General features: G+C 35.4%; 2 protein-coding genes across 15 annotated transcripts in view; one reads left to right on the top strand and one right to left on the bottom strand.

Annotated features, from left to right (window-relative positions):
- Positions 1 to 8,240, top strand: part of LOC123525920 (brefeldin A-inhibited guanine nucleotide-exchange protein 1-like) — a 100,045-nt gene extending 91,805 nt beyond the window's left edge. For all 10 annotated transcript variants that reach the window (XM_053537864.1, XM_053537863.1, XM_053537867.1 and 7 more), the window contains one exon: positions 3,142 to 8,240. In XM_053537864.1, coding sequence (XP_053393839.1) covers positions 3,142 to 3,288 — 147 coding nt within the window. In that variant the 3' untranslated portion in view covers positions 3,289 to 8,240. The remainder of the gene's footprint in view (positions 1 to 3,141) is intronic.
- Positions 8,241 to 10,476: 2,236 nt separating this feature from the next.
- On the bottom strand, positions 10,477 to 24,927 carry LOC123525445 (chromosome partition protein Smc-like). 5 transcript variants are annotated; one of them, XM_045304493.2, is made up of 3 exons: positions 24,705 to 24,927; positions 12,983 to 13,044; positions 10,477 to 12,673 (listed from the first exon to the last, which is right to left on the bottom strand). In XM_045304493.2, the coding sequence occupies exons 1-3, from the start codon at positions 24,760 to 24,762 to the stop codon at positions 11,468 to 11,470; spliced, it is 1,326 nt and encodes a 441-aa protein (XP_045160428.2). In that variant the 5' UTR covers positions 24,763 to 24,927; the 3' UTR covers positions 10,477 to 11,467. The 5 variants fall into 5 exon arrangements, with proteins under 5 accessions (XP_045160428.2, XP_045160430.2, XP_045160429.2 ...); XM_045304495.2 differs by lacking the exon at positions 24,705 to 24,927 and adding an exon at positions 16,658 to 16,806; XM_045304494.2 differs by lacking the exon at positions 24,705 to 24,927 and adding an exon at positions 15,899 to 16,243.
- Between the last annotated feature and the right edge of the window lie 1,303 nt (positions 24,928 to 26,230).

Consider the following 26,230-nt stretch of genomic DNA (forward strand, 5'->3'; position numbering starts at 1 on the left):
ACAGCAAGAAACATAACTCCATCTTGCTTTTTGCAAGATTTATTGCCCCTTTTGGACTTAGAAAATCAGTTTTCTTGGTTAAGTTTTATGTTTAGGTCAGCTTTTATCCTAAACTATCAAAGCTATTGCTTTAAAACTTGCAACACTTGTTCACCATCATAAGTTGACCCTGTACAGCAAGAAACATAACTCCATCCTGCTTTTTGCGAGATTTATGGCCCCTTTTGGACTTAGAAAATATCAGATTTCTTGGTTAAGTTTTATGTTTAGGTCAACTTTTTCTCTTAAACTATCAAAGCTATTGCTTTGAAACTTGCAACACTTGTTCACCATCATAAGCTGACCCTGTACAGCAAGCAGTGTAACTCCATCCTGATTTTTGCAATAATTATTGCCCCTTTTGGACTTAGAAAATCATTTTCTTGGTTGAGTATTATGTTTAAGTCAACTTTTGTCATAAACTATCAAAGCTATTGCTTTAAAACTTGCAACAGTTTTTCACCATCATAAGTGGACACTGTACATCAAGAAACATAACTCTATCCTGCTTTTTGCAAGAATGATGGCCCTTTTTAGACTTAGAAAATCATGGGTAGGACAATATTTCTATTACACAAAAAAAATCAGATGAGGGTCAGCACCCGCAAGGCGGTGCTCTTGTTTTTCAAGACATCTAAAAAGTATTTTATTGTCGAACGATCTGGAAGCCGGTCACTTTAAAGAAAAAGAAATATAGAAATAAAACTAAATACTTAACCCTTACCATGCTGAACACGATTGGTTCTTCCTTTGAAATCAGTGTAGACCATGATCAGCATGCACATCCGTGCAGACTGATCATGATCTGCACTGTCTGCCATTCAGCCAGTAACTTTTTGGTATGCACCCTTTTCATAATTAATAGTAATGTCCAAATTGAAAGATAGACAAGTTCATTATTGTAATTTAGCATGGTAAGGATTTAGTTTCTTATTTCGTGCCTAAATAGAAATATCATATTTGCGTGACATGAATAAGTACTGCTGAAAAATACTACTACCATAGTATACTTTAACTATAAATATATTGTTACAGAAAAAAAAACAACATTTAATAACAATAACTTCATCAATATCTCAATTTTAGAATAGCAGACTTAACTAATTAATAACTTAAGATTTTTCGTGAAATTTGGGCCAGGTTCTTTACTCAGTAAATATTTACGGAACAACCCTATTAACGATGTGAATTCCAAATTTATACTGATTCTTCCTACTGTCATACGATTTATGAAATAAGGGTAAAAATCTTAAAAACAAATTTCATGAAAGAAAGGGAAAAGACTATATAAAGACAGAAGAAAGTGAAAAACATATATTACAACGCAAAAACCATAAAACAGTAAAAATACCTCTCACTTATAATAAGTGGGGTAACATATCATTTATGACCCGCCTTGAAACAACACTGACCGGATATTGTTTACCCCTAAGCAATATTGTAATACACAATAAAAGTCAAAGGGTAATTTTAAGATATTTGTTACAATGAAATCAAATAATAGATATCGCAATTTTTTAAAACGAATGATTAAAGAATGTACCAAAAACATGCATTAATTTAAGAATACAGAATAATATATACAAAGAATTCGGAAAGAAGCAGAATTATCAGTTCATCAAGGCTATCTTTCAAATTAAAGTTTGGTCATATTATGAATAATAGAAAATTACTTTTTTTTTTTTTTTTTTTTTTAAATTATTAAAAAATCCCTTATGAAGAAAAAAAGATGACCGCGTCGGAGATCGAACCCGGACCGCCACGGCAATAAAAAAGTCTCCAGATCGTTCGGCAAAAAATAATATAGGTATCTGGAAATTGATAAATTAATCATCGTTATGTTTCTTAAGAATGCTTTGAAACTCAATTACTGACAGACTATATTTTACGGAAACACATGAGAATTAGTTGCTTTAAGTATATTTTGCGATGAAAATTAAAAGCATTTGTATATTTATAATTGCGAATTAAAGACTAAATCCTCCAAAGTGTTATTTTAAACGACAGCGGATCTAGGTTTCGGCGTTTCTGAGTTCAACAATTAATTTGTTTTAAATTCTCTAATTACAATCTTCTTTTTTTTTGTCAATGTGAAGTTGCTTACAATCTATAACAATTTGTACCGCCAAAGTCAGACTAGCAGACGACAATATTTTCCGTAACAGCTTCTGAGTACTTACGGATAACGGCGGAAAATGCCGGAATTTTTTAAGAAATGTTCACTGTACACACTAAAATGCAAAAAGGACCAAACAAACCATTATAAAATTTAAAACAAATTACACATAACGAAAATTTAATAATTTTTCTACATTTTTAGGGGTATCGAATTTTTGATTTTTTGCGGAAAATATCTCATTTTATCTGTTATATTTGAAAAAGTCAGTTTTTTTTATCCGTTTCCTACAGAGTCTATATGAACTGAGGTGGGTCTATTTAAAGTCAAAAAGGACCAACCAAATATTAAAATATTTTTAAAAAAAAACATTCATAATATCCGGAATAAATTAAACTTTAATTTGTGGGGTATCGAATTTTTGATTTCCAAATAGAACTTTTTCTATTAAAGTTTAAGTGATTTTTTCCTTCTTTGTTTATATAGGCAAATTTATCGATTTTCCAATAGATCGATGTTACTAAAAGTTGGTAATGTAAAATTACAAGAAAGAAGATAAAAGAAAAACATTTTTCCATTAGTCTTTTTATTAAAAGTTCTTAGTTCAAACTTAGAGATTTTTTGGACATCCTAGATCTCAGTGTAAAAAGAGAATGAAATTATTTCATAGAGCAGCAGATAATATATTTATGTATGAGTTTTCTTGTCCTTTTGTATTTCTTGTAGTATAAAAACTTCAAAGTTTTAACAGAATTCAAAAATTGTGACAGTTGTTTAATAGATAAGGTACTCAGCTGCTCAGTACAAAGGCTACAGGATCCACAGTAGGTTCAGGTGTGTGTCTCTGTATTATATAACAGGGCTGACCTTTCACAGATATCTGACATAACTGAGATTTAAATAAGCTTCAACCTTTCTCAAAAAATGAGTTGAAATAGATGAACTTAAACTGTCATGTAAATAAATCTGTATTTTGTGTATTTCAGTTCCGTGTCCATGCGTCCCACTATTATCCTCTGATGTGTGAAACTATGAACTATGACTTGAAACATGAACTTCGTTCCATTCTCAGAAAGTTTTTCATTCATGTTGGACATAAGTTTGGAATGATCCATCCTGATAGAACTACTTGATGATGTGTGTTGTGATATGATATGATACAGTATGATGTGATATGATTGTGTAATGTGTGGGACATGATGTATGATTTACAAACACAGGATTGGTGCACAGTGAGATAATGCAATAGTTTTCACTGTTAAATAATGAAAGGAACATTCACAATTAGATAATGAAATAGCTTTCACTATTACACAATGAAAGCACTGTTCACAGGGAGATTGTGAGATATCTTTCACTGTTATATCATGAAAGCAACTTTAACATTGAATAAAAGTCACTCCACTTTGAGGTAATTAACAACATATTTACTTTAAGAAAGTGAAAAAAATGTTAACAGTGGCAGTGAGATAATGAAAGTAATCTTTAGAGATCAAATTAAAGCAGTTTACACAAATGATAGCAGCCATCACAATATCAAAGAGAAGCCAGACTTCAGAATGGTTCAGCTTTTTTAAAGAGTTACTTTACAGCATTTGCAAATAACTTTCAAACTGTGACGATAAAAGCAGCCTTCAAAAAAGCCTTCGCCAACAGATAGTGGCAGCAACATTCACCGGGATTATTTACGTAAATTTTAGAGGGCCTCTATGGTGAAGTTGTTCAGGTCCCAGTCTCTTACCCCTAACTTCTGTGGGTTGGAAACCTCAGTTGCATTGTAGATCATGTTCATGTGAGGAAGCCATCTAGCTGACTTATGGGAGTTTGATAGTTTTACTTTGGTGCTCACACATGCCTGAAATAATGCCTGGAAGTGTTTCTGGGGTCTTCATGTACCATAAAAAGTGGAAGTTTGCTATATGAATGAACTAATATTCACAGCTGGATGATAAAAGCATGTATTCTTCATAATTAGATTTTATAAATGGGTTTAACAGTAATATTTTAAAAAGCAACCCTTGCTTTTGAATAAATTTGTCACAAATATTTTTTTTTACTTAACCAATTTGACATGTTACAGTCAGACCAGGAAGAGTTAACAATAAATGATTGTGTGTGCATGTCATACCCTGTCTGTGTGTATGATAATTAGAAATATTAAGAAACAGCCAAAATACAAAGGTCAGTGGGTTGTTTCTCACTTAACATTGTATTTCTGCAAACTTTACTACATAATTATGTAGATTCATGAAAAAATATACTTACTTTTTTTATTGATATTTTCTTTCTGGTCTGATGCTATTGTGAATTTAAGCCTGGTACCATTTGAATGAAAATGTAGTGTACCATGTCTGTTTTATGGTGTTTGCTTTGCTAGTTTGGTCATAGAAAGTATTGGGTTTGTAAGTGAAAATAGTGTATGCGTAGAATGTAAAGTTGCTTTTTTTTTTTTTGATATCTTGAGAAAAAATGGGGTGCTTTAGTCTCTCAGTCCTTTACAAAGTACATGTATATATCAAAACCGATATCAACTGTATTCCAATTTTGTAGGTAATTAGGAAATTTATTGCACACAGATTCAAAGGGTATTTTTCAAAAAAGTATATTTTTTTTTTTTTTTTTCATTCAGTTGCACCTTGTAGATAGGTAATTTGTGTGTGTCCTCATGTTGAAAATGTTAATTATGCATAACACTTTATTTGTAAACATTTTTAAAATGTCTTTGTAGTATATTTTCACACAGTTTGAAGGTCGTCAATTCAATTATACTGAGAAATAGATCTTAAATGTTTGTTAAGATATAAATATGTCAAAAAGGGAATTACGTTTTACAAGATAAAACATGTAATTTTGATGCAAGTTACCAGATGGCCCATTTTAGTGTGGCAGTTTACGTTTATGACACACTCCATGTTTGTTGTTCCATCTCTTAAGTCTTTCATATCAATCCAACATTGCTATTTGATCAGGGGTTTAATATTTTTGGCTTTGTAGAAGTAGTAAAATTAGGTATTTTTAGTAACACCATTTGATGGAAAATACAAATACAAATACCTGGCATTTATATAGCGCAAAAATCATAAAATATTCTATTGCGCTTTACAGTTACATAACACATTCATTCAAAATATGAACAGGATTCTAGAACTTAGATTTAGACATATATAAATACTATTTTATACCACTACTGATATTTTGTATTTTAACAGGAGTTAAAATGACAGGTTTTGAACTATTACTTCTAGTAATATCCCCAGTATTCCTACGGTTCAGCCGAACTAATCCTTTGCAGGATTTTCCATGAATTTTAGCTTTATTTTGCAAGATTCAAATGTAAACTATACATCATTCTAGAGTTCTCCGATGGGGGTTGTTCTTTATTTCTTTGCTTTATATCATTCTAAAGTTCTTGATTTATTGTTAATGGCACAGGAAGGATTTATTCAAGGTCTGCAAATATTATATAGGAGGGGGCTGTAACAATTTGTTCATCCGTCATTGTGCAATACATGCAATATGTACCTGGTTTTCTTTTATTTGAGATTTTTATAGCACTGTAATTCTGTATAATTAAAAAATCATAGTAAACCTATCTGTTGCTGTATGTTTAACCATGTTTGATTTTGTTTACAAACAAAGACGTTTTTAGTCCTAACATGCAAAATTTCGATCTCCCTGGTTGAGTGATAAAAATTGCTGACTACTAATGTATTACTTGGTCCTCAGTGCTTTTGAAACTGTGCTTAGATCAATGTCTTCTTCCTGTGAGGAAGTTATTGTAGTTGATTTGTGGAAGGTTGATACTTCAATCAGAGTGCCAGTCTGTGCCTGATATGATATCAGCTTCTGAGGTTAAAAGTGGAAAGTCAATGTGAACATAAGTGCAGCAGTGTAACACAGCAAACATGCACAAATAGCTCAAACAAAATGCTGACTGAGCAACCTCTTAAAGCTTTTGCCTGTGTAATCTATCCTACATTCCATAGTTTGTAACTAGCATGATGTAAGTATAGAACTTGTATATTATGTAGAGGATATTTGGTTCAGTCTATGGTTGCAGTATCTTAAACAAAATGCAAATATTTTCAAGAATGACAGGGATAGCCACCAACGAAAATGTCTGATCTTATATGTTATCAATGAAAGTGTTTTTGAAAAGCAAGCAAATTTTCTTTTTCATTTTGTGTCTTTTCAGTTATTGATTTATTCTGCAATTCCTTACAATTGAAAAATTTATTTTATATTTCACTAAGTGAAAAATATCTTATTGATTGTTTATCACAAAATTACCATATATATTACATTGTTATATTTCAATAATTCACAGCAAAAACATGCAGTAAAATCATTTATATATTTGGTTATTCTTCAGTTGTTGCCTCCAACATAGCTTGTAAATGTTTTGCCATGTTAGAGCTAAGTGTATGAATTCATAATTGTGATCATTTTGCAACATTCATTATCCCCATGCCTTTTTCAAAATAATTTTCTCATTTTTGACAAAAACTAATGATAAAAGAAGCCCTGACTGTGCAAATCTAATTGATCAAAACCAGTATTAAATACAGATGCCAAAATAGAAAAGGGTATATGGAACTTTGGTGTTTGTGCCATTTCGTGTTAATTGTTAGAATAGTATACTGTTCTTGACTCAATTTTAGACTGCCACACCAAAGTGCAGTAGGTCTGTATCTGATAAAGCTGAATTTGCTGGTATTTGTCGACAGCTGCAATACTTAACAAGTTTAACACAATTTTTGTCCAAGTCATTTTTCCATGATTGTGCTCTGTTTTGGGTGTTTTTTAACCACTTGTCTTTTTTAGGAATATGACAAAACAGATTGATATTGCACTTGTTAATGTGTATACCTGGAATACCCAGTAAAAAGTCTATTAACTGCCACATGTTTATTTTATTCCTTGAATTTTTGTGTATGATCATTAATGTTTACAGCACACTTTCACTGCCACAGAGTGTTACATTTGATGCAACCTTGATTATCCTCTTAATATTAAGACCTCAGTTTTTGCTTTTTAACCCTTACCCTGCAAAATTTCTATAATGAACTTATCCATTTTTCAATGTGGACAGTACCATTAACTGTTAAAAGGGGTGCTTACCAAAAAGATACTGACTGAATAGCAGATAGCGCAGATCTTGATCAGACTGCACATGTGCAGGCTGATCATGAACTACACTGGTCGCAAAGGCTGAATCAATCCTGTCCAGCATGGTAAGGGTTAATAGTTGTAAGATAAGCATGGTTTGGAAATTCGTTATTCCTAGAGATAGTTGTAATTCTATGGCAGACAATTTATATGTACAATGTGTATATATTGTTTTAAAGTGCATTTTACCATGTTTTAGTAGGAAACTAATCAATTGTTAAAGAATGCTTTGGTATTTATTTTGCTTCGACTTTTCGCTTTACCCTTTGAAACAGTAATGTTTTGGGGGTTTTTTTTGTCTAATTTTTGGTCTTAATTTCTGTGACGGACCATTCTGTTTTAGTTAAAGTCCTGAATCATATGATTTTCTTGTATTTCGTTCTTTAAATTAGGATAAGAAGGGGTTGAAATTGTAGAAATAGTCTGAAGGTTTAACATTATACAATTTGTTTATTGTTACTGAATTTCTTTAAAACATTCTGGTCAAAGTGGGAAGGGGAGACAATTTGTATATATAGTGTCATCAATTCTAGAAACAAGAAACACAATTTGTTTTGTTATTGACTATGTAAGAGAACTGTATGGAATCACCAAATAATCCACAAGTAGTCAAGATTTGGGTAAACATTGCTATATATCTAAGTTATTAAAAAACATAATGAATTATGTTATGTACAGTTATTGTCTAGAATGTATGTTGTTATGGTATATATATATTGTGATTGTTGAAATTCAGTGTTACTATTTATACAAAATATATTTTATAACTCTAGTAACCTATTGGTTACTGGCTTTCTTAACAGTGATACATGTATATTTTGAAAAAAGTGTGAGTATCTGTTGAATGTCTAATGTACATGTCGGTTACATTGTAAAACATTTCTCACAGGTTTCATAATAAACTTATTAAACTATTGTATATTGTTTGACTTTAAATTACTAAAAAAAATACACAAAAAGTTTTCTGGATTCTAAAACTACAAAGAAGGTATTAATATTTTCATGGTGTTTTCTTCAATTTGGATAACAGTCGAATCCCTGAAAGAGCAACTGGTTCCCAGTTGGACAACAAATGCATATTTATGGTGTTGGCTGACCTCAGTAAGTTTGCTGCTTTAATTTAAAGAAGTGATGAAAATTTATGACATGTTCTATTCTGCGTTGTGCATATCTCAAAAAGGTGTGACCTAGAGTCTTCAAACCTCAGGAACCGCCTCGGTAGCCTAGTGGTAGAGCGTCCGCTTCGAGTGCGGGAGGTCATGGGTTCGATCCCCGGCCGCGTCATACCAAAGACATGAAAAATGGTACTAGTAGCTTTCTCGCTTGGCGCTCGGCATTAAGAGGATAGTGCTAGGACTGGTCAGCCCGTTGTCAGTATAATGTGACTGGGTGGGGTATCATGCCACATGTCTACGGCGTGATATTCCAGTGAGGCAGCACTATAAAGTTGGGCATTGTGCTCACTGCTACAAGTAGACACCGTCGTTTATATGACAGAAAAATTGTTGAAAAAGACGTTAAACCCGAACACACACACACACTCAAACCTCAGGATTGTTAATCAGCATGTGAAGTTGTGCATCTGGTGTTTTGTTTAAGATTTCATTCAGCCAGGTCAGAGTTATGGCCCTTGACTTAGCAACAATATGAGTAAAGGGCATAGAAGTTTGTGTCCCATGTATTTCAAAACATTTTTAGCTTGACTTTTCGAAGAAAAAGTAGAGCTATTGCACTTGCGTCGGCATCTGTGTCGGCGTCCGCATCCGCATCTCTGTTGGTTAAAGTTTTTGATAAAAGTCAAATATCTCTGTTACTATTAAAGCTTTTGACTTGAAACTTATAATAGTTATTTACTATCAAAGTCTATACCAGAAAAAAACAATCCCCATAACACTGATTAGAATTTTGACAGTTATGCCCCTTTTTAACTTAGAATTTTTTGGTTAAAGTTTTTGATAAAGTCAAATATCTCTGTTACTTTAAAAGCTTTTGACTTGAAACTTAAAATAATTATTTACTATCAAAGTCTACCCCAGGAGAAACAATACCCATAACTTAATAATTTTTAACTTAGAATATTTTGGTTAAAGTTTTATAAAGCTCTAATACAGAGTCAAGCACTTAGAAAAGTCGTGCGCACTGTCTTACGGACAGCTCTTGTTGATAAAGGGTCTTGATACTTTACAGGAATATTATTCAGCATGTGGAGTTGTGCACCTGTGGCTTTTGTTTGATATTTCACTCGGCAAGACCAGATATACGACCCTTTACTTAGACAAAAATATATATTAAGTGTCTTAAAGGTTGTGTCACACATACCACAAAAATTATTAGACCCGTGTCATGAAATTTTATGGGAATGTTGTTCAGCATGTGAAGTTGTGCACCTGGCATTTTATTTTGGATCCACCCCCTCCAACCCCCTGCCTTCACCCCCGCCCCACTTCCCCCTAAAAAAATGTTACTTGATGTTTTGTAGTATCCATACTCCCACCACAATCCTCCACCCTTATGATACATATCCCTGGCCCTAGATACTATAAAAGTTTACTTGGACTTGCACTGTTAACAAGTAACATATATATGACCATACAGAGGCAGGTAGTAGGGGGCACCAGTGTCATATGGACAACCATCTAGTAAGATTTCTAAGCTAACTTTGTCCAACTCATTCTGGCATACTAAAGTTCTACCATGGGCACTATGTTTAGCCTCCGATGAGAATGGGTTCAAATGTAAGAAGTCTTAAAAAGTATGTACACTGTTTTAAAGAATATTGGATTTCAAAATGTTAAACTTGGAACAATAGGAGGTCAGCTTTATCCTAAAATTTCAAATAAAAATGTAATATATATCCGTAGTAGAAAATCGTTAGAGTTGAATTAACTCCCTTTGTCAGCTATTTTCAGTAATCCTGCTTTGTATCACAAATCTTATGAATGTTAAAAATGAACATTTTCCTCAGTACATACATTTATATAATAATGGAATTGGATACATTTATTAAATAGGCTAGATGGGTGTTACTCAAAAGACTGCCAAAACAGCATATGTAATGTATTTGCCCTTTGACAGTGTATGGGTGTTTAGATGCACCAATTCATCATTATTATGTTAATCTTCTGAATGGATTATTTACAACAGAAGCTAAATATTTAACATTTCTGCTTTAATGCCAAACATTTTCAACAAAGGTATAGAAAAATACCTGTATCAAAAACTACAAGCACAACAGGATTCACCTGGCATTGAATATTAAATTTCTTATTTGGCACGTTATTAATGCCAGTTAGACTGAGAAAGGTCATGATATATCACAGAATGCATATTGAAATATCACAGATGATTGGTTTGCAATGGAAAATGAATGCATTATGACATCTTTGAGGAGTGATTACCTCAATATAAACACACATGTTTCCTCTTAGATAAGACATAATTCATAGTAAATGAACCTCTCCGGAGCAACAACCTCTGTACAACAAACATTTAACAATATTCCTGGTGGTGTCTGATCTACAGAGGTATTACTTTACAGAGAATCTACCTTCTCCCTGTTTTTTTTCTCCAACTTTACCTGCAGTTGGTGATGGATCACTTCAAATCCAAGAATATCAAGATTTATGTAGGTTGTAGAAAGTAAAGAACTTTTTTATATCCGCAAAGTGTGTAGGAATTTTAAAATAGCTCAAACTTGCTAGCAAAACTGAAATGTTTTTCAGACCACAGCAACAAAACGATTCTCTGTCACTTGAAGCTCCACTATTTCAAAAGTACTAATGTGTTATCTAATAAAATGTAGATGCTTAATGCTTGTGACATGATTTTCAATCTCAAAGAAGCTTATAAAACCCTGCAAATTGAAGATTATGATTGACTTTCAACCTACACCTAGGAGTATTTCTGTTTCCACCACAGAAATCGAATCTGTCCATGTAAATGTAGGTAGTCTCGCTCAGTATTTGCATTGTCCTCTAATGACACATTATTTATTTGTAGTAATTACCTAATGAGATCACTTGCCAAGTTTTTTCTTGTAAGCAACTGTCCTGATAAAGCGACCTAAAGCACAGCTGAAAGCAACCATTATTTATCTAGAAGCACCTTGCTTTACAGTTCAGCACTAAAACTTCATATAAGAAGCTATCGTCTCCCGCCCTTTGCAGAACGAACATTGAGTGTCGCCTGCTTGTGCGTTCCTCCAGCCGGTATCCATTTCCCAGTAGTGTTTTCACTCGGTTTAGTGATTGGTGGCAAGCCCTGTGTTTTCCCTTGCGTTGTCCCTCTTGTCGTTGACATTGTGGGCATTGAGGTTCGAACCGCTCCGTTTGGCTTTGGTGGCGGTGCCTGCCGTGATGTCAGAGGCATCCGCATACCAAAATTTGGACTCTTGTGCATCGGTCGCGGTGATTTGAAGTTGTTAACATCAATCTTTTCTGTAGTCTTGGTTTTTATCTCAGGTTCCTGTTTTATTGTACCTTTTAACAGTATATCTTTAATGTCTCTAACATCACTTGATATTTCAAAGTTTTGTTCTCGTAAATTTCTCATTTCCATATACTGCTGTTTCATCACCTCTCTCATCCTTTCCACTTCTGATCGCATCGCTCTACCAGCTCGTTCAAGTTCTTCTTTAAACTTTTCACTAATAGCACCCTTTTCCGCTTCAAGTCCTTTTATTTTTGTGTTTTGTTGATCTATGACTAGTCTGGCTCTTCCAAGTTCTCTTTCCATTGATGCGACTTTCTCTTTCATAGACACTATTTCATGTTTAAGCTTTCGTATTTCTTCGCTTTGCTCTTTGTAAGCACTATCTGATTCCAATTTATTTTTGTCATCTTTGAGTCTTCCGACTCTTTTCTGCAATTGCTCTGCGTAGCCTTCTGTTTGTTTAACAAGTTCTTTCAAATCATTTATTTCTTTCTCTTTTTGCTGAATTTGGAAGTCTTTTTCATGTCCCTCTTTTACTAAAACAGTAACTCTTTCATCTCTATGAACTAATGAATCTTTCAGATCAATTATTTCATCTTCCTTCTTATCTAGCTCTCTTTCTTTCTCTTTAATTATTTTGTATTTTTCTGTGTCATGATTCTTTGCTTCAACGGTTAATCTCATTCGTAAAGCGTCTATCTGTTGTTCTAATGCTTTATTCATGTTTATAACAGTTTCTAAAACGCCAACCGCTTCCGGAGGCATCGAGATGCTGCTAATTCCTTCAGCGGGGCTATCGCCCGACGTGGCCGTAGAAGGTCGGGAAACAGAGGGAGAGGGCTCGCTGGATGGCACCCCAAGGGAACCATCGTGAGAGCAGGTTGTCATTAAGCCATGACCTTGAATACCCAGTTTGTCCTACAAAAGCAAAAGTTATAAATATTACTAGTATCTCGGAAATAAACATGTTGCATGGCAATACATTAAACACCAAAGAGTTATGCCCATACTGTCACAAGCAAATAATAATATAATTAATGGAGAGACGAACTGCGTTCGGACACTCAACTAAATGTAACCCGACATACTTCCATGAGTAAACTGAAATTCACCGCACATATATGTATAGCTAAAATTGTGAAAATTATAAATTGTGCGTGAATCATTTGCATAATAACTGGCAAAACCTTTAGGACATTCGTAAAAGGCCGAATTAAGGAAACGTACCCTGGAAGAATCGATCTTATCACCCGGCGCCATTACTGTGCCACCCGTCGCCATGGCAGATCCTGAAAGACAAAACATAAGTTTATTTTCTCCAGCCGCTGAAAGGCTAACCTTTTCTGTAAACTGGCATATTCGATCAGAACCATAGCCAATATTAGTGTGTGTCTCTAAATTTATTTTACGTAGATAACCTTACATAATAGGTTGCGACATACAGCTTCTTCGTTGACTTCTACCAGTATCCACCCCGTAGTTAGGGATTGCATTCACATTCCATGTTCTATTATTTTTACTCAAATTGTTGAATAAGGAATACAAATAGAATATATATGTCATACAATAAATCAGATTATTTACAAAGTCTTTGATGACCAATATCTTGGATTTTATCCAATTATTTGATAATGATACGCATTTAAATGGTCTATATGGATTAAAACTTGGCTGTAGAAACATTGTCAAGATTTTGTGGTCCATTTATGATACATTTGTGACAATTAAAATACTACCAACGCTATGTTTCCACAGTAACAAGTCCGTCATCAAGAAATAGTTACAATTTTCAGTATTTTGCTTAGGGTAACTTTTCTGTATATAAGACCACTTTGACATTTTTATAGCTTCTTTAACAATAATGTGTTATATTAACATATGCAAAAAATGGAGTCATCGTGGCTTGGTTTCATTATTTGTCGCCATAAATCAATTTCAAGATAGTTTTATTTTAGTTTTTGGCGCCGCATTAACTTCACATTCCTACCGTTTATGTCACTAAGGCTCAAGACAAACTAATGTATCCGTAGTTCTTTCGCAAGAAATTTAGTTATTTCGTTCTCTACTTACGTATTAAGTGAAATAAGAATATATTCACGTGTCAGTTTTCAGCAGAATTCTCAATCCGTTAGAAAGTAATTTATCAAAGTGAAAATATGATTACCAATCCTTCGCAGAATAATATCGTGCGCCATCCTTAAAGCCTTAGTTTTGGAATCCATCATTGTTTTCTAGCTTCCTTAGCACTTCCTAAACCATTTTCTAATTCTCAAGTGAACACTTCCATGTTGTATAAAGTACTATATTCACTGCACGAATATCATGTTTGTATACAAGAAGCCTTTCATTTTGAATCCAATATTAAAACCCCCATTCTCCTCGTATAATGCGATCATATGCCAGACTAAGCCTTATCAAGTTGGCAAACTTTTCAACTTTGACACCAAAGAAAAGCAAATGCGCTTACTTTAATTACTTATACCCACTAGAAATCTATTGCAAATCACCTGATGCGAATAAACGAAACATAGTTAGACCTACCTTAGTGACCACCTGTAGAAAGCAGCCACTTGCCTTAAGCAGACAGTAAGCTAACTTGCTAAATTTAAATTTTGTTCTAATTTTAACTTGTCTTCAGCAAGTACCCTCCTTAAGCACCCAGATTGTGCCAGTCTCGTGACTGGCTTCTTAATACAATGTTTGACTGCAGGTTTATGTACCATTCAAACGAAAACAAGCCTCACTGACGCTATATATAGGGGTAAACCATTTCAGTTATCTTGTATTCTAGTTTGGGGGCCTCCCTGGCTAAGTGGTTAAGGTCGTTCACTTCGAATTATTTGTCTCTCACCGATGTGGGTTCGAGCGAGGCTTGGGGCGTTGAATCTTTCTTGTTAGGAAGTCATCCAGCTGGCCTACGAAAGGTCGGTGGTTCTATCCAGGTGCCCGCCCTTAGTGGAATAATGCATGGAGGGGCACCCGGGGTCGTCCTCCACCATCAAAAGCATAATTGTGTCAGTGTGACATAAAATCCAACAAAAATTCTAGTCATACATGTCTCTTTTTCTATAGCGGTTAACATATTTGCAGTATGCGTCGATTCACAGTATAAAAAAATAGTGAAAATAGTTAGATGGGTCATTGTAGACTGTCGAAATAAACATTGAGCAATGGAAGAGAGTCTAAATATTACATGATTGCTTTATCGCCGGCCCATAGTTTGCGCTTTTTTTTTCACTCATTGGGCCAAAGTCCTGACTTATGAAAATATCTCCAAAGGTTTCTTTGTTTTTTGGACGTCATACAAAAATACACTTGCTGAATGGTTTACCGGTCAACATTCAAAAATATTCGCCAGCGCTCAAAAGGCCACTCAATAAGTGTATACTTCTACATACTCGTAGCAGTATGATGAATTTTCATTCTTCAAAGCAAAACATACATTTATTTGATTGTTTCCGTTAAATCAAAAGGAATTCCCTTACTGGACATTTCTGAGAACAACAGCCAATGTGCTAGAACAGCCAAAGTTCACTCAAACTTGTGCAACAGACAGACTAACTTGCGACTGTTCTTTCAATTTTCGATTGCTTCTCAAGCACCCGTTCGACTCTGCAAGCATGGTCTTTGACTGGGTCCGTATTCACCATTGTTTAAAGTCTGCTAAATATTGTTTTCCCTCTTTCAGTATTAAATTAGTCTATAATATAATGAAACTTCGCATAATTGTGTAATATACAGCTACAGATAGTTCAGCAAAACTTTATCAGTATGGCTTTTATACACGTTTATTGAATGACTTACTGGTTAATAGCATACACATATTGTATGGTCTGTCGGTCAATAGTCGAAACTATTTTCCCGAGGATTGACTATTGATTAACACGCCATTCAGTAAGTGTTTTATCATGTGAGATTATAAATGAAATTCAAAGTTTTTTTCTCTCATTTTTTACTTTAGCATGGCACATATTTGTTGAACTATAAAGTGGTCAATAGCACAAACTATTGACCCGTGATTTATATAAAATTTTCAATATTTTCCATTTTAGACATCAATTAAACGTTTCATCAGTGAATACGGATCTAGATTTGACTGCGTCTTTGACCTATTCCATGTTTGTTTATGTTCCTTAGACCTACCTTTATAATAAAGAGTCAGCTTATTCATTTTAACGATTTTTTAGCTTATAAATCCACACAGTACTCCAGAATGTATCTGATGACAGCGACACATTCTTCAAAAGAAACTTGAATTTTTTATTCTTTTAATATTGTTTTTTTTTTTTAATAATAAACACCACTTTTCTTTCAGTAATCCATAACAACTATAGGGATAATACTAATTCAATGTCGTTTAGTATCTAATTTATTAAATACCAAAAGCTTTTACAAACATCGGTAATTAATACATGTAATAATGTCATTCTTTACAAATGCATGATAAAAAATATTGTAGGCAAATCTCAGTTTTGAAAGACTCCTGTGTTAAGCAATCCTGTCCAGTTTTGAATATTTGTATATAAGTAAATAACGTTTGACCCAAGCCTTTATTCAATACGTGAACGGTGATCGATTTTTGAAATTTGATAGATAAGTTAACGTATGTTGATGGAATAAATCGGATAGATTATCAATTTAATTCAAGTTCAAAAATGGTTTATGGTGAGAACATTAAATGTCCTTCTTAAAAACTGGCCATCTTTATAAAAGTCACATTATATTAACATGATCAGTCAGGTATTTTGAAAATTCTCCCTTACTGCGAGGTTGACTTAGTACTTAGCCAGTCGTACCCTATAGGCCTACATTATAAAATTGGTTTGTTGGCGGGGGGAGCAATTAAATTTCGTTGCTGAAGTGGATTATTGAATTAAATATTGAAAAAGAACAAAAATATACCTGCTGGGTGAAGATATCCATGCACACAGTTTCTATTTTGCAAATATGTATCGATATAACACTTGTCATTTTATCAAACAGTGCGTTAAAAAGAATTCCCCTCAAAAAGGTTCAATATTCACTGTACGCAACCTCGCACTGGAAGGTCTTACCAAATGAAGATCTGCATGCATACTTTCAACGCATCTAGCAACACACAATGAAGAAAATGACATCTCTACATGTTAATATGACTGAGGCATGGCGTCCGTGCTCCATCACCATCTAACTTGAATCACTCGCCCCTTACCTCTTTGGGTTCCAAACCTCAATAAGGGCGTGAAATTCCTCCATGTGAGGAAGCTATCCATTTGGCTTAAGGAAGGTCGATGGTTCTACCCAGGTGTCCATCCATGCCTGAAATAATGCTCGTGGTCTTTCTCCATTATCAAAGCTGGAAAGTCGCCGTATGGTCTAAAATTGTGTCATTGTGACGTTACACCTAACAAGACCAATTAAAAGACTGGATCGGGATGAAGAATGCTTTCCTGTGAAACTACTATCCACCTGGTTTGTAGAAGATTGATGGTTCTACTGTCTGGAATGATGCTCGGTGGGAAATCTAGGGTCTTTCAACACCATTAAAGATAGAACATCGCCATTTAATTGACTACTAAACCCGGCTAATAGTAATACAAGAGGGCCATGATGGCCCTATATCGCTCACCTGTTATCATTGCACTTTAGGACAAGAAGGTCCTCAGTAAAAATATTTAAGTCCAAAGGACAGGAACAACAAAGGGAAGAAATTTAACCAAAAAGAAAAAACAATTCTTACAAGGTACAGATATGTCAAAATGCACCTAAAAATTTGAGGAACCATCCATCTTGTACCACAGAAAAGTGGTCTCGGTTTTTCCTTACAGCCAATAATAAAAAAGTTATTAAAAATAAGCTATTTATAGTAACGTAAAAGGGAAGTAATTAAAAAAAAATATTGTAAGTGAACAAAAGAAGGCTCTGCCAAATAAATCTGTTGACATAAATGAAATTTCAGATCAGTATCTTCATTAGTTACGGAGATATACCCATTTTAATTTGAAATAAAGGGAGGTAATTTGACATAAAATCAGTCCATAGTTATCTACCCTGATTGTCTCAGTCCAACTAATGACAATAATGAAATTTCAAATAAGTCCTATAAGTATTTACTGATATAAATCCATTTTGATTACAATCAGGGGAGGTAATCAGATATAAAATAACTCTGGAACCTACGATTGGATCTGATTTGTCATGGAATCTAAGATTTATTGTTGTTGAAGATATTTTGGAAGTTTGTATCAAATAAAACCATAAATGAAGTCTCTATATGGCTGCAAAAGCCAAAATAGCCAATTTTGGACCTTTTAGGGGCCATAACTCTGGAACCCATGATGGAATTTGGCCAGTTCAAGAAAGGAACCAAGACCTTGTGGTGATACAAGTTGTGTGCAAGTTTGGTTAAAATCAAATCATAAATGAAACTGCTATTGTGCAGACAAGGTCAAAATAGCTAATTTTGGCCCTTTCAGGGGCCATAACTCTGGAACCCATTATGGGATCTAGCCGTTTCAAGAAGGGAAATGAGATCTTATGGTGACACAAGTTTTGTGCAAGTCTGATTAAATTCAAATCATAAATGAAGCTGCTATTGTGCAGACAAGATCAAAATGGCTAATTTTGGCCCTTTCAGGGGCCATAACTCTAGAACCCATAAAGGAATCGCGCCAGTTCAAGAAAGGAACCAAGATCTTATGGTGATACAAGTTGTGTGCCAGTTTGGTAAAAATCAAATTATAAATAAAGCTGCTATTGTGCAGACAAGGTCAAAATAGCTAATTTTGGCCCTTTCAGGGGCCATAACTCTGAAACCCATAATGGGATCTGGCCAGTTCAAGAAAAGGAACCGAGATCTTATGGTGATACAAGTTGTGTGAAAGTTTGGTTAAAACAAAATCATAAACGAAACCACTATCGTGCAGACAAGAAATTGTTGACGCACGGACGGACGGACGCACAGACGACGGACGAAGGGTGATCACAAAAGCTCACCTTGTCACTATGTGACAGGTGAGCTAAAAAAGCCATGTAATTACACAAGAACGCCTGTTTCGGTAATGTTAAAATAACATCTTCCTATCATCTTTGTTTGCGATTATAGCCTATGTTATGCCGTTTAATTAAACTGAACTTTCCAACTTCGTCGTTTGATCGAAGGGCATATTCACGAGAGTGAATACTTTAATATAATATAAGCCTATGTAAATAAAGTGGCAGATCAGAAAGGCAGTGTTTATTCTTGCAGTTTGAGTTTGAAAAATGTCTTTCACTGGATCAATACGTTCGATTCTCATACATGATCTTTAGTAAATACATATTGTGAGCACAATGAAATGTTCGTTCGTTTACTTCCTTACAACTATATCAATGTGTTTTAAATGGAAAATAAATGTTTGAATGATAAAGACTCAACAACCACTTCATTTTCTCTTGTGTGTGCATGTATTCCTTTGACAGATTGATTTGTTGTTCGAAAAGTGAAGGTGATTGGATTAAAAACAGTCGTACGCGCTTTCTGGTTTATATTCCGTTTATTTTAGATTCACCCCGTCATCAAGAAATGTTTATTCTTGTTTAATGATAAATATTGTTTTATCAAATTCTCGAAAGCGAAAAGTCAAGAAAAGTAAAACAGCGCGAGATAAATCTTGACAAGACCACTCTCGTATTTCAATATTATATTCAAGTATCATAAAATACTGAAACGATTTAAATTAGCTGATATTAAAACAATATTTAACAAGAGCCATGTTCGACATGGCCAATCCCCCCGCCGGGCATATTATAATTGAACGCTAAAGTTCCTGGCAAGTTAGTGTCTGAAAGTATTCATTTTGGGAGAAGCTTTGAAAAACCGTTTAGTTGTGGTCCACATCAGGGGTTTTAAAGATGTGGAAGAAAGAATTATTCAGTGGTGAGGTGGTTTACTGCTAAATTTTATTAATTTTCATGAACAGTATAGCTGTATGATGTTTTTCTATATGGCTACTGTAAAAAGAAGGAATGGAAAGCTAACAGGCAACAAGAGTGCCAGAATGTTACAATATATGCCCGTCACAGCAAATTTCTTTACTCTAGCAGCTGCATTTGCAAATGGAATTTTAATTTTGTGGTTGTTTAGTAATCATTGTAAGTCTTTTGCTTTTCTAAGTCCACAAAAAAACTCCTAACCAGGTAGAGATGTCTTAAAATACACCTGAAATTGGAAAGTAACATCCAGGTTGTACCACAGAAAAATGGTCTTGTTTTTTCCCTGTGGTCAATTATAAAAATGTTACAACATAAGTTATTTATAGTGACAACTAACGGAAGTTAATCTTTAAAAAAAAAAAAATGTAAGTCCACACAAAAATCTTTACTAGGTAGAGACTGGTCAAAATACACCTCAAAATTGGATGTAGCATGCATGATGTACTACTGAAAAGTGGTCTCGATTTTTCCCTATGACTAGTAATGAAAAAGTTACAATAAAAGCTATTTTAAGTAACAACAAAAGGGAAGTAATTCTAAAGAAGGGAACTGCGCATGACACTTCGTCTCATGATGGTGTATAATTGTGCCAAGTTACATCAAAATCCCTCCATGCATGAAGAAGAAATGCTTCGGACAAAGTCATTCTTGTATCTGACCTTTGGCCTCTAAGTGTGACCTTGACCTTAGACCTAGGGACCTGGATCTTGCGCATGACACTCCGTCTTGTGGTGGTGAACATTTGTGCCAAGTTATATCAAAATCCCTCTATGCATGAAGAAGAAGTGCTCCAGACAAGGTTTTCATTCTTGTATCCTTTGACCTCTAAATGTGACCTTGACCTTAGAGCTAGGGACCTGGTTCTTGCGCATGACACTCCACCTCGTGGTGGTGAACATTTGTACCAAGACATATCAAAATCCCTCCATGCATGAAAAAGATATGCTGCGGACAAATCTTTTTAATAAAATATGATCAAGGGGAATAACTCAAAAAGTAGGCAAGGTAGAGTTATTTTTCTTGCACACTGCACTTCCTCCTAATGTGTTCTATCAGTGTATGAAGTTTGAAGAAAATCCCTCCAGTACTTTTGGAGTTATGCTCCGGACAAAATTTTTTAAGAAAATATGATAAAGGGGAATAACTCAAAAAATAGGCAGGTTAGAGTTATTGTTCTTGCACACTGCACTTCCTCCCAATGTGTTCTATCAGTGTATGAAGTTTGAAGAAAATCCCTCCAGTACTTTTGGAGTTATGCTCCGGACAAAATTTTTAAAGAAAATATGATAAAGGGGAATAACTCAAAAAATAGGCAGGTTAGAGTTATTGTTCTTGCACACTGCACTTTCTCCCAATGTGTTCTATCAGTGTATGAAGTTTGAAGAAAATCCCTCCAGTACTTTTGGAGTTATGCTCCGGACAAATTTTTTTTAAGAAAATATGATAAAGGGGAATAACTCAAAAAAATAGGCAAGGTAGAGTTATTGTTCTTGCACACTGCACTTCATCCCAATGTGTTCTATCAGTGTATGAAGTTTGAAGAAAATCCCTCCAGTACTTTTAGAGTTATGCTCCGGAAAAAGATCGTTGCGGACGCACGGACGGAGAGCATTTCTAATATCCCCTTCGCCTTTGGCGGGGGGGGGGGGGGGGGGGGGATAAAAATGCACGTTTAGTTTTGTGAAGTTAGCTATGAAATCGACAATCGTTGAGCGAAGTTTCATGCAGATCCAGGCCCGCACTCGTACACAAAAATTCAATGTAGACCCGGGACTGTTATCGTAGATCAACATTCAAGCAATCTGACTGAAGTACTTGATCTTCTAAACGAAGATCTGAGAACGACCCATTCACATACGTCTTCTGTATATTTTGGATTTCCAGCATTGCTATTTTTATTTTAACCAATGAGACGACTTGTCAGAATGTCAAAGAGTAAGAAAAATGTGCAGTTATTCCACGGCTCGAACTCGGGACCCCTCGATTACTATGCAAGTGGCCTACCGACTGAGCTAACCGGCTATCTGACATATTCCGACATAAGAATTGTAAATATCAAAAGACAAGGCTACAGGTAATTTGCAAAATTTTGTAAGTTAAGCTCTGATTGACTAGCGAAAGGGTCGTCAGAACGAGGCTATGAATAGGCAAAGAACTATAAAATACATTTTTATAGCTCTTTGGAATAGGTCGTTCTCAGATCCTATGCGTAGCGTAATAGGAGATGTACTTTAGTCAGATTGACATTCAAGATTCTTCAGGTCATATATCGACATTCAATGTAGACCACGGTCTGCAATCGAAGATCTAGTCTGGGAATCCAGTCTGACAATTTCTAACTTTTTTCTATCTGCAAACTGACAATATCTGAAACTCGATGAATGCAAATGAACACTAATTAGCGCAAATTTATTGGGATCTTTAATGCACAGATATTAGGTATGGTTTCTTCTGACAAAGCAAGAATTATCAACGACTTCCCAGGCTATCGTAGATCCACATTATGCCTCGGTCACAAATCACCCGGCCGCCGGCCGATGCGTCCGATATCTAGGCATCGGACGGACCAAAGAACTATATATCAAAGAACTATAAAATTTATTTTTATAGCTCTTTGGACGGACTGTACACGTCGGAGCCGGTCGCCGTCCGATGAGTGGCACTGTAGTTTGCACAAAAGGGCGTCGGCCGGGCATCTGCCGATGATCGGCCGGCAATCGGACAGTTCGGGAAAACTTTTGGGTGGAGCATCGGGTTATTAATTGGACGGCGGACGGCCGATTATCGGCCGGCTATCGCCCGGGTTTCATCCGAGCGCCGCAAGGATGCCGGAAAATATAAATGAATCGTACGTTGTCCGGACGGCAATCTGGCGGGCATCGGCCGGGCGCCGGCCGGACTCCGCGAGGTAACTGTTGCGCGCCGTCTGGAAAATGGTATATAAATAATATATAAATCCCACAGTCTTTCATTCGCAGACAGAAAATTACCAGTGATCGATTCATGATCTGTTCATCGCCGCCCTTGTAATGTGCAGACAGGAAGGCATACCGCTCCAGCTTGTACTTCTGCAGCGCTGTCATTCGTGTCAGCCCGTCTCCACTTTTTCCCTTGAGCCGTTTCTTGAGTTTGAAAAAGTCGGTCCGCATGTTGGTGAACTTGCTCCATATTCGATCGGCTATAAACAAAAGAAAAACACAGCAATGTAATGAATGTATTACTTTACATATAATCCAAATGTACATAAACTGTATTCTTGTACACCAGAGTGCACATCAATGGTTAATATATTTTGACAAACCACTGATGTACGAAGTTGTCTGAACTGCTGCTAAAGAAAACTGTACATTTTAGCAGAAGTGTCACAAAACATGTTTAACTTACCATCTATTCCTATCTGGTCGCCAAATTGTTTGAGGAGTGCAGCTCTCTTCACCCTGTCTTTGTAATCCTTGTGGGTCAGGTCATAAAATATCGGATTTTCTTCAAAAAACTGGGCAGTTGCTTCAGCATGCTCGACGGTTATCTCTGGCTGCGATGCTTGTTCCTTCTCCTGATCGTGTTGTTCCGCAGGCTGATCAGCTGTTGGAGGGGGTGTGTCTGGTCGTGAAACAACTTTCCTTCTCGGCATCTTGACTTGAAATGAAAAGCTGAAGATGCATGGTGGAACCTACCTACCTACGCAAAGCGCTGATCGGAGTCCTTCGGTCTCACGGCGGACACCTGACGGGCACCGTTCGGCGTCCGTCAGTCATCGGGCGGAGGCCATCCGGCGATCGGACGGTCGCCGGCCGATTTAAATGTCGCTTAGCCATACCTTGATTTTTCCCGGCGCATGTAGAATGACCGCAATGTCGGGCGATCTCCGTGCGATGATCGTCCGATCTTCATCCGATCTCAACTCGATTCCTTCCCGGACCCGACGTCGGTAAAATTTTAAGTGAGACTTAAAATTTGTCCGGCCGCCGCCCGATGCTCCAAAATGCCCCGATGTCCGTGCGAACATCGGCCGGCCGCTGGTCCGATGAGCGAAAAAATACGTCGGCCGATCATCGGGCGGCGGTCGGATTGGATTTGTGACCGAGGTATAATCATAAACAGGTGCTGTAAAAGTAGATCGATATTCAATGTAAACCCGGATTCAAAAAATTATAGGTCGTAGACAGACATTCGAAAACGCCCAGGTGGTAGATCGACATTCAATTTTCAAAACTGTTCAGGAGGTAGATCGATATTTAATGTAGTATCAGGTCTGTTATCGCATATCAACATTCAAAAAAAATCTAGGTCGTAGATCGGCATTTAAGACCTATATAAAACTGTTTTCACTGTTGATCTGCGATAGCAGACTCCGATCAAGATTGAATATTGATCTCTGAAATGACCATTTTCGACGAATGTCGCTAGACGACTCAGACTATTTAAAATGCTGATCTGCGATTCAGACCCGGGTCTAGCTTGAATATTGATCCACGACCTGAGTAATTTCGAATGCCGATCTACGACGTAGACATAGACTTTTTGAATGTTGATCTGCGACTACAGACCCGTGACTACATTCAGAATGTTGATTTCCGAGCTGAACATTTTCGAGTGTCGATCTACGAGCTAAACTATATTGAATATTAATCTGCGAGTGTATACAAAATGTACATGGGTTTACCAACGAATATTGCTTTCCGAGCTTAACTATTTCGAATTTCAACCTTTGACTTAGACATTTTTTAAACGTCGATCTACGATTGCAGATCCGGTTCGATATCAAATGTCGATCTACGATCCGAAAATTTTCGAATTGTTGATTTACGACATAGACTATTTTGAATGTTGATTTGATCTGCAATTTCGAATGTTGATACGACGTGAGCAATTTCTAAAATTGAATTCGATCCACGATTGTCGATCTCGTAGCCAACTTCTAACAACTTGCACGTATATAAGAATATACTTTAATTAAAGATAAAATATGAATACAAAATATTATAGAAACACTCACCTATTTTGATTAATGGCAAAGGCTTTTTCGGCACATAGCGCTCACTTCTCTTGGTCATTTCGATTAACTGGTATAAATAAATCTTGAAAATCACATTCAGTTTTTCAAACACTCTAAAAACATTTATATACTTCTATACTAGTATCACATTATTCGAAAACGTCATTTTGAAAATATTTAAAATAACTACCGGTATAATTTTGTTCTATACTACCCTAATGATAGTCAAAAATAGCAAATTTTCACACAAAGAGCATTTGTACTCGCCCTGACCTTGCTATTCTTAAGGATAAATAATTATATGTATGTTAAATCGCAAAATCTTTGTGGTTTTCTGATATTTATGGTTAATGTTCAATCATCTATACCGTACGATCTTCTGAAAGCTTAAAGACAATTTTACAATAAAATCATTTGGCTTTGTTCAAATTTTGTCGTTTAAAGGCTTCTTATATATTATATTTTTGCCACTCCAATTAACTTAATTAATACACAATGACCGCATCTGTGTGCTAAAGACAATCTTCAAGACAAATTAATTACTGACGAAAAATCTGACATCTAAACCAACTTACACGACAGAGTTTGGGTTCCTTTATTTAAAAAAAAAAACAAAAACAAACGTTTCCTTAATTGTCTGTTCTCAGTCGTTGTATAAATGCAATTTCATAAATTTACAAAGTTTACAAAATGTTGAATCATTCCACCCATATTTGGTAATGTGTTTGGCCTAACTCTTTTTAGCTGAGTCATTCAATTTAAACCATTATTATCTGTAACATCAATATAGGGGGAATTTTTGACAGACTAAATATTTCGGTATCAAAGAACCGATGTCTCAAAACAATTGACTATTAACATATTAAGTCACCTAGAGTGTTTTTTTTTTCACAAGAACCACTGCCGAAATAAATACTTATCATTATGGACAGTACGTAAAGTGTAATCAGTATCTCTAAAACCAATACTTTGTGATCATGTTTTATAAGTAATGTTATTGTGTCAAAAGACAACTAATGTTCATAACTTAACCCAAAAATTCGTATTTTTTTTCGTATGCAGATCACTTTTTCCGCTTTTTTTTTTGTGTACATTCAAATCTGTTAATAAATACCCAGAAAACTGTCTTTAATTTCAAGTGGTCTTTTTTTTCACAGATTAAAGTACAGTCAAGTACGTTGTAAGCAGCCAGCCAAGAGAACAACACAATCTCACTGCTTAAGGGACAAGCGGAAATTTGAACAAAATGTCAGTTTGGAAAAGATAGCTTACCGGCTGCTTAAAGCAATTGACTGATTAATACAGGTATCTGCTAAAACAGGTTTACATGTATATACAAGTCTTCAAATCTGAAATCAAAGCAATGATCTTTAGGGGTAATACCTGTTCACAGGTTGTTTTTGGCACAGGTCTAATGGTATTACCACGACATTTTAAAAGAAAATACCATGACAAAATGATAATACTTGTATTATAACCCCTTACTATGATGTTGTCTGGCTGCAAATGAAAATTCATATACAATA

The sequence above is a fragment of the Mercenaria mercenaria genome, chromosome 3 (assembly GCF_021730395.1).
Source record: "Mercenaria mercenaria strain notata chromosome 3, MADL_Memer_1, whole genome shotgun sequence".
NCBI lineage: Eukaryota > Metazoa > Mollusca > Bivalvia > Venerida > Veneridae > Mercenaria > Mercenaria mercenaria.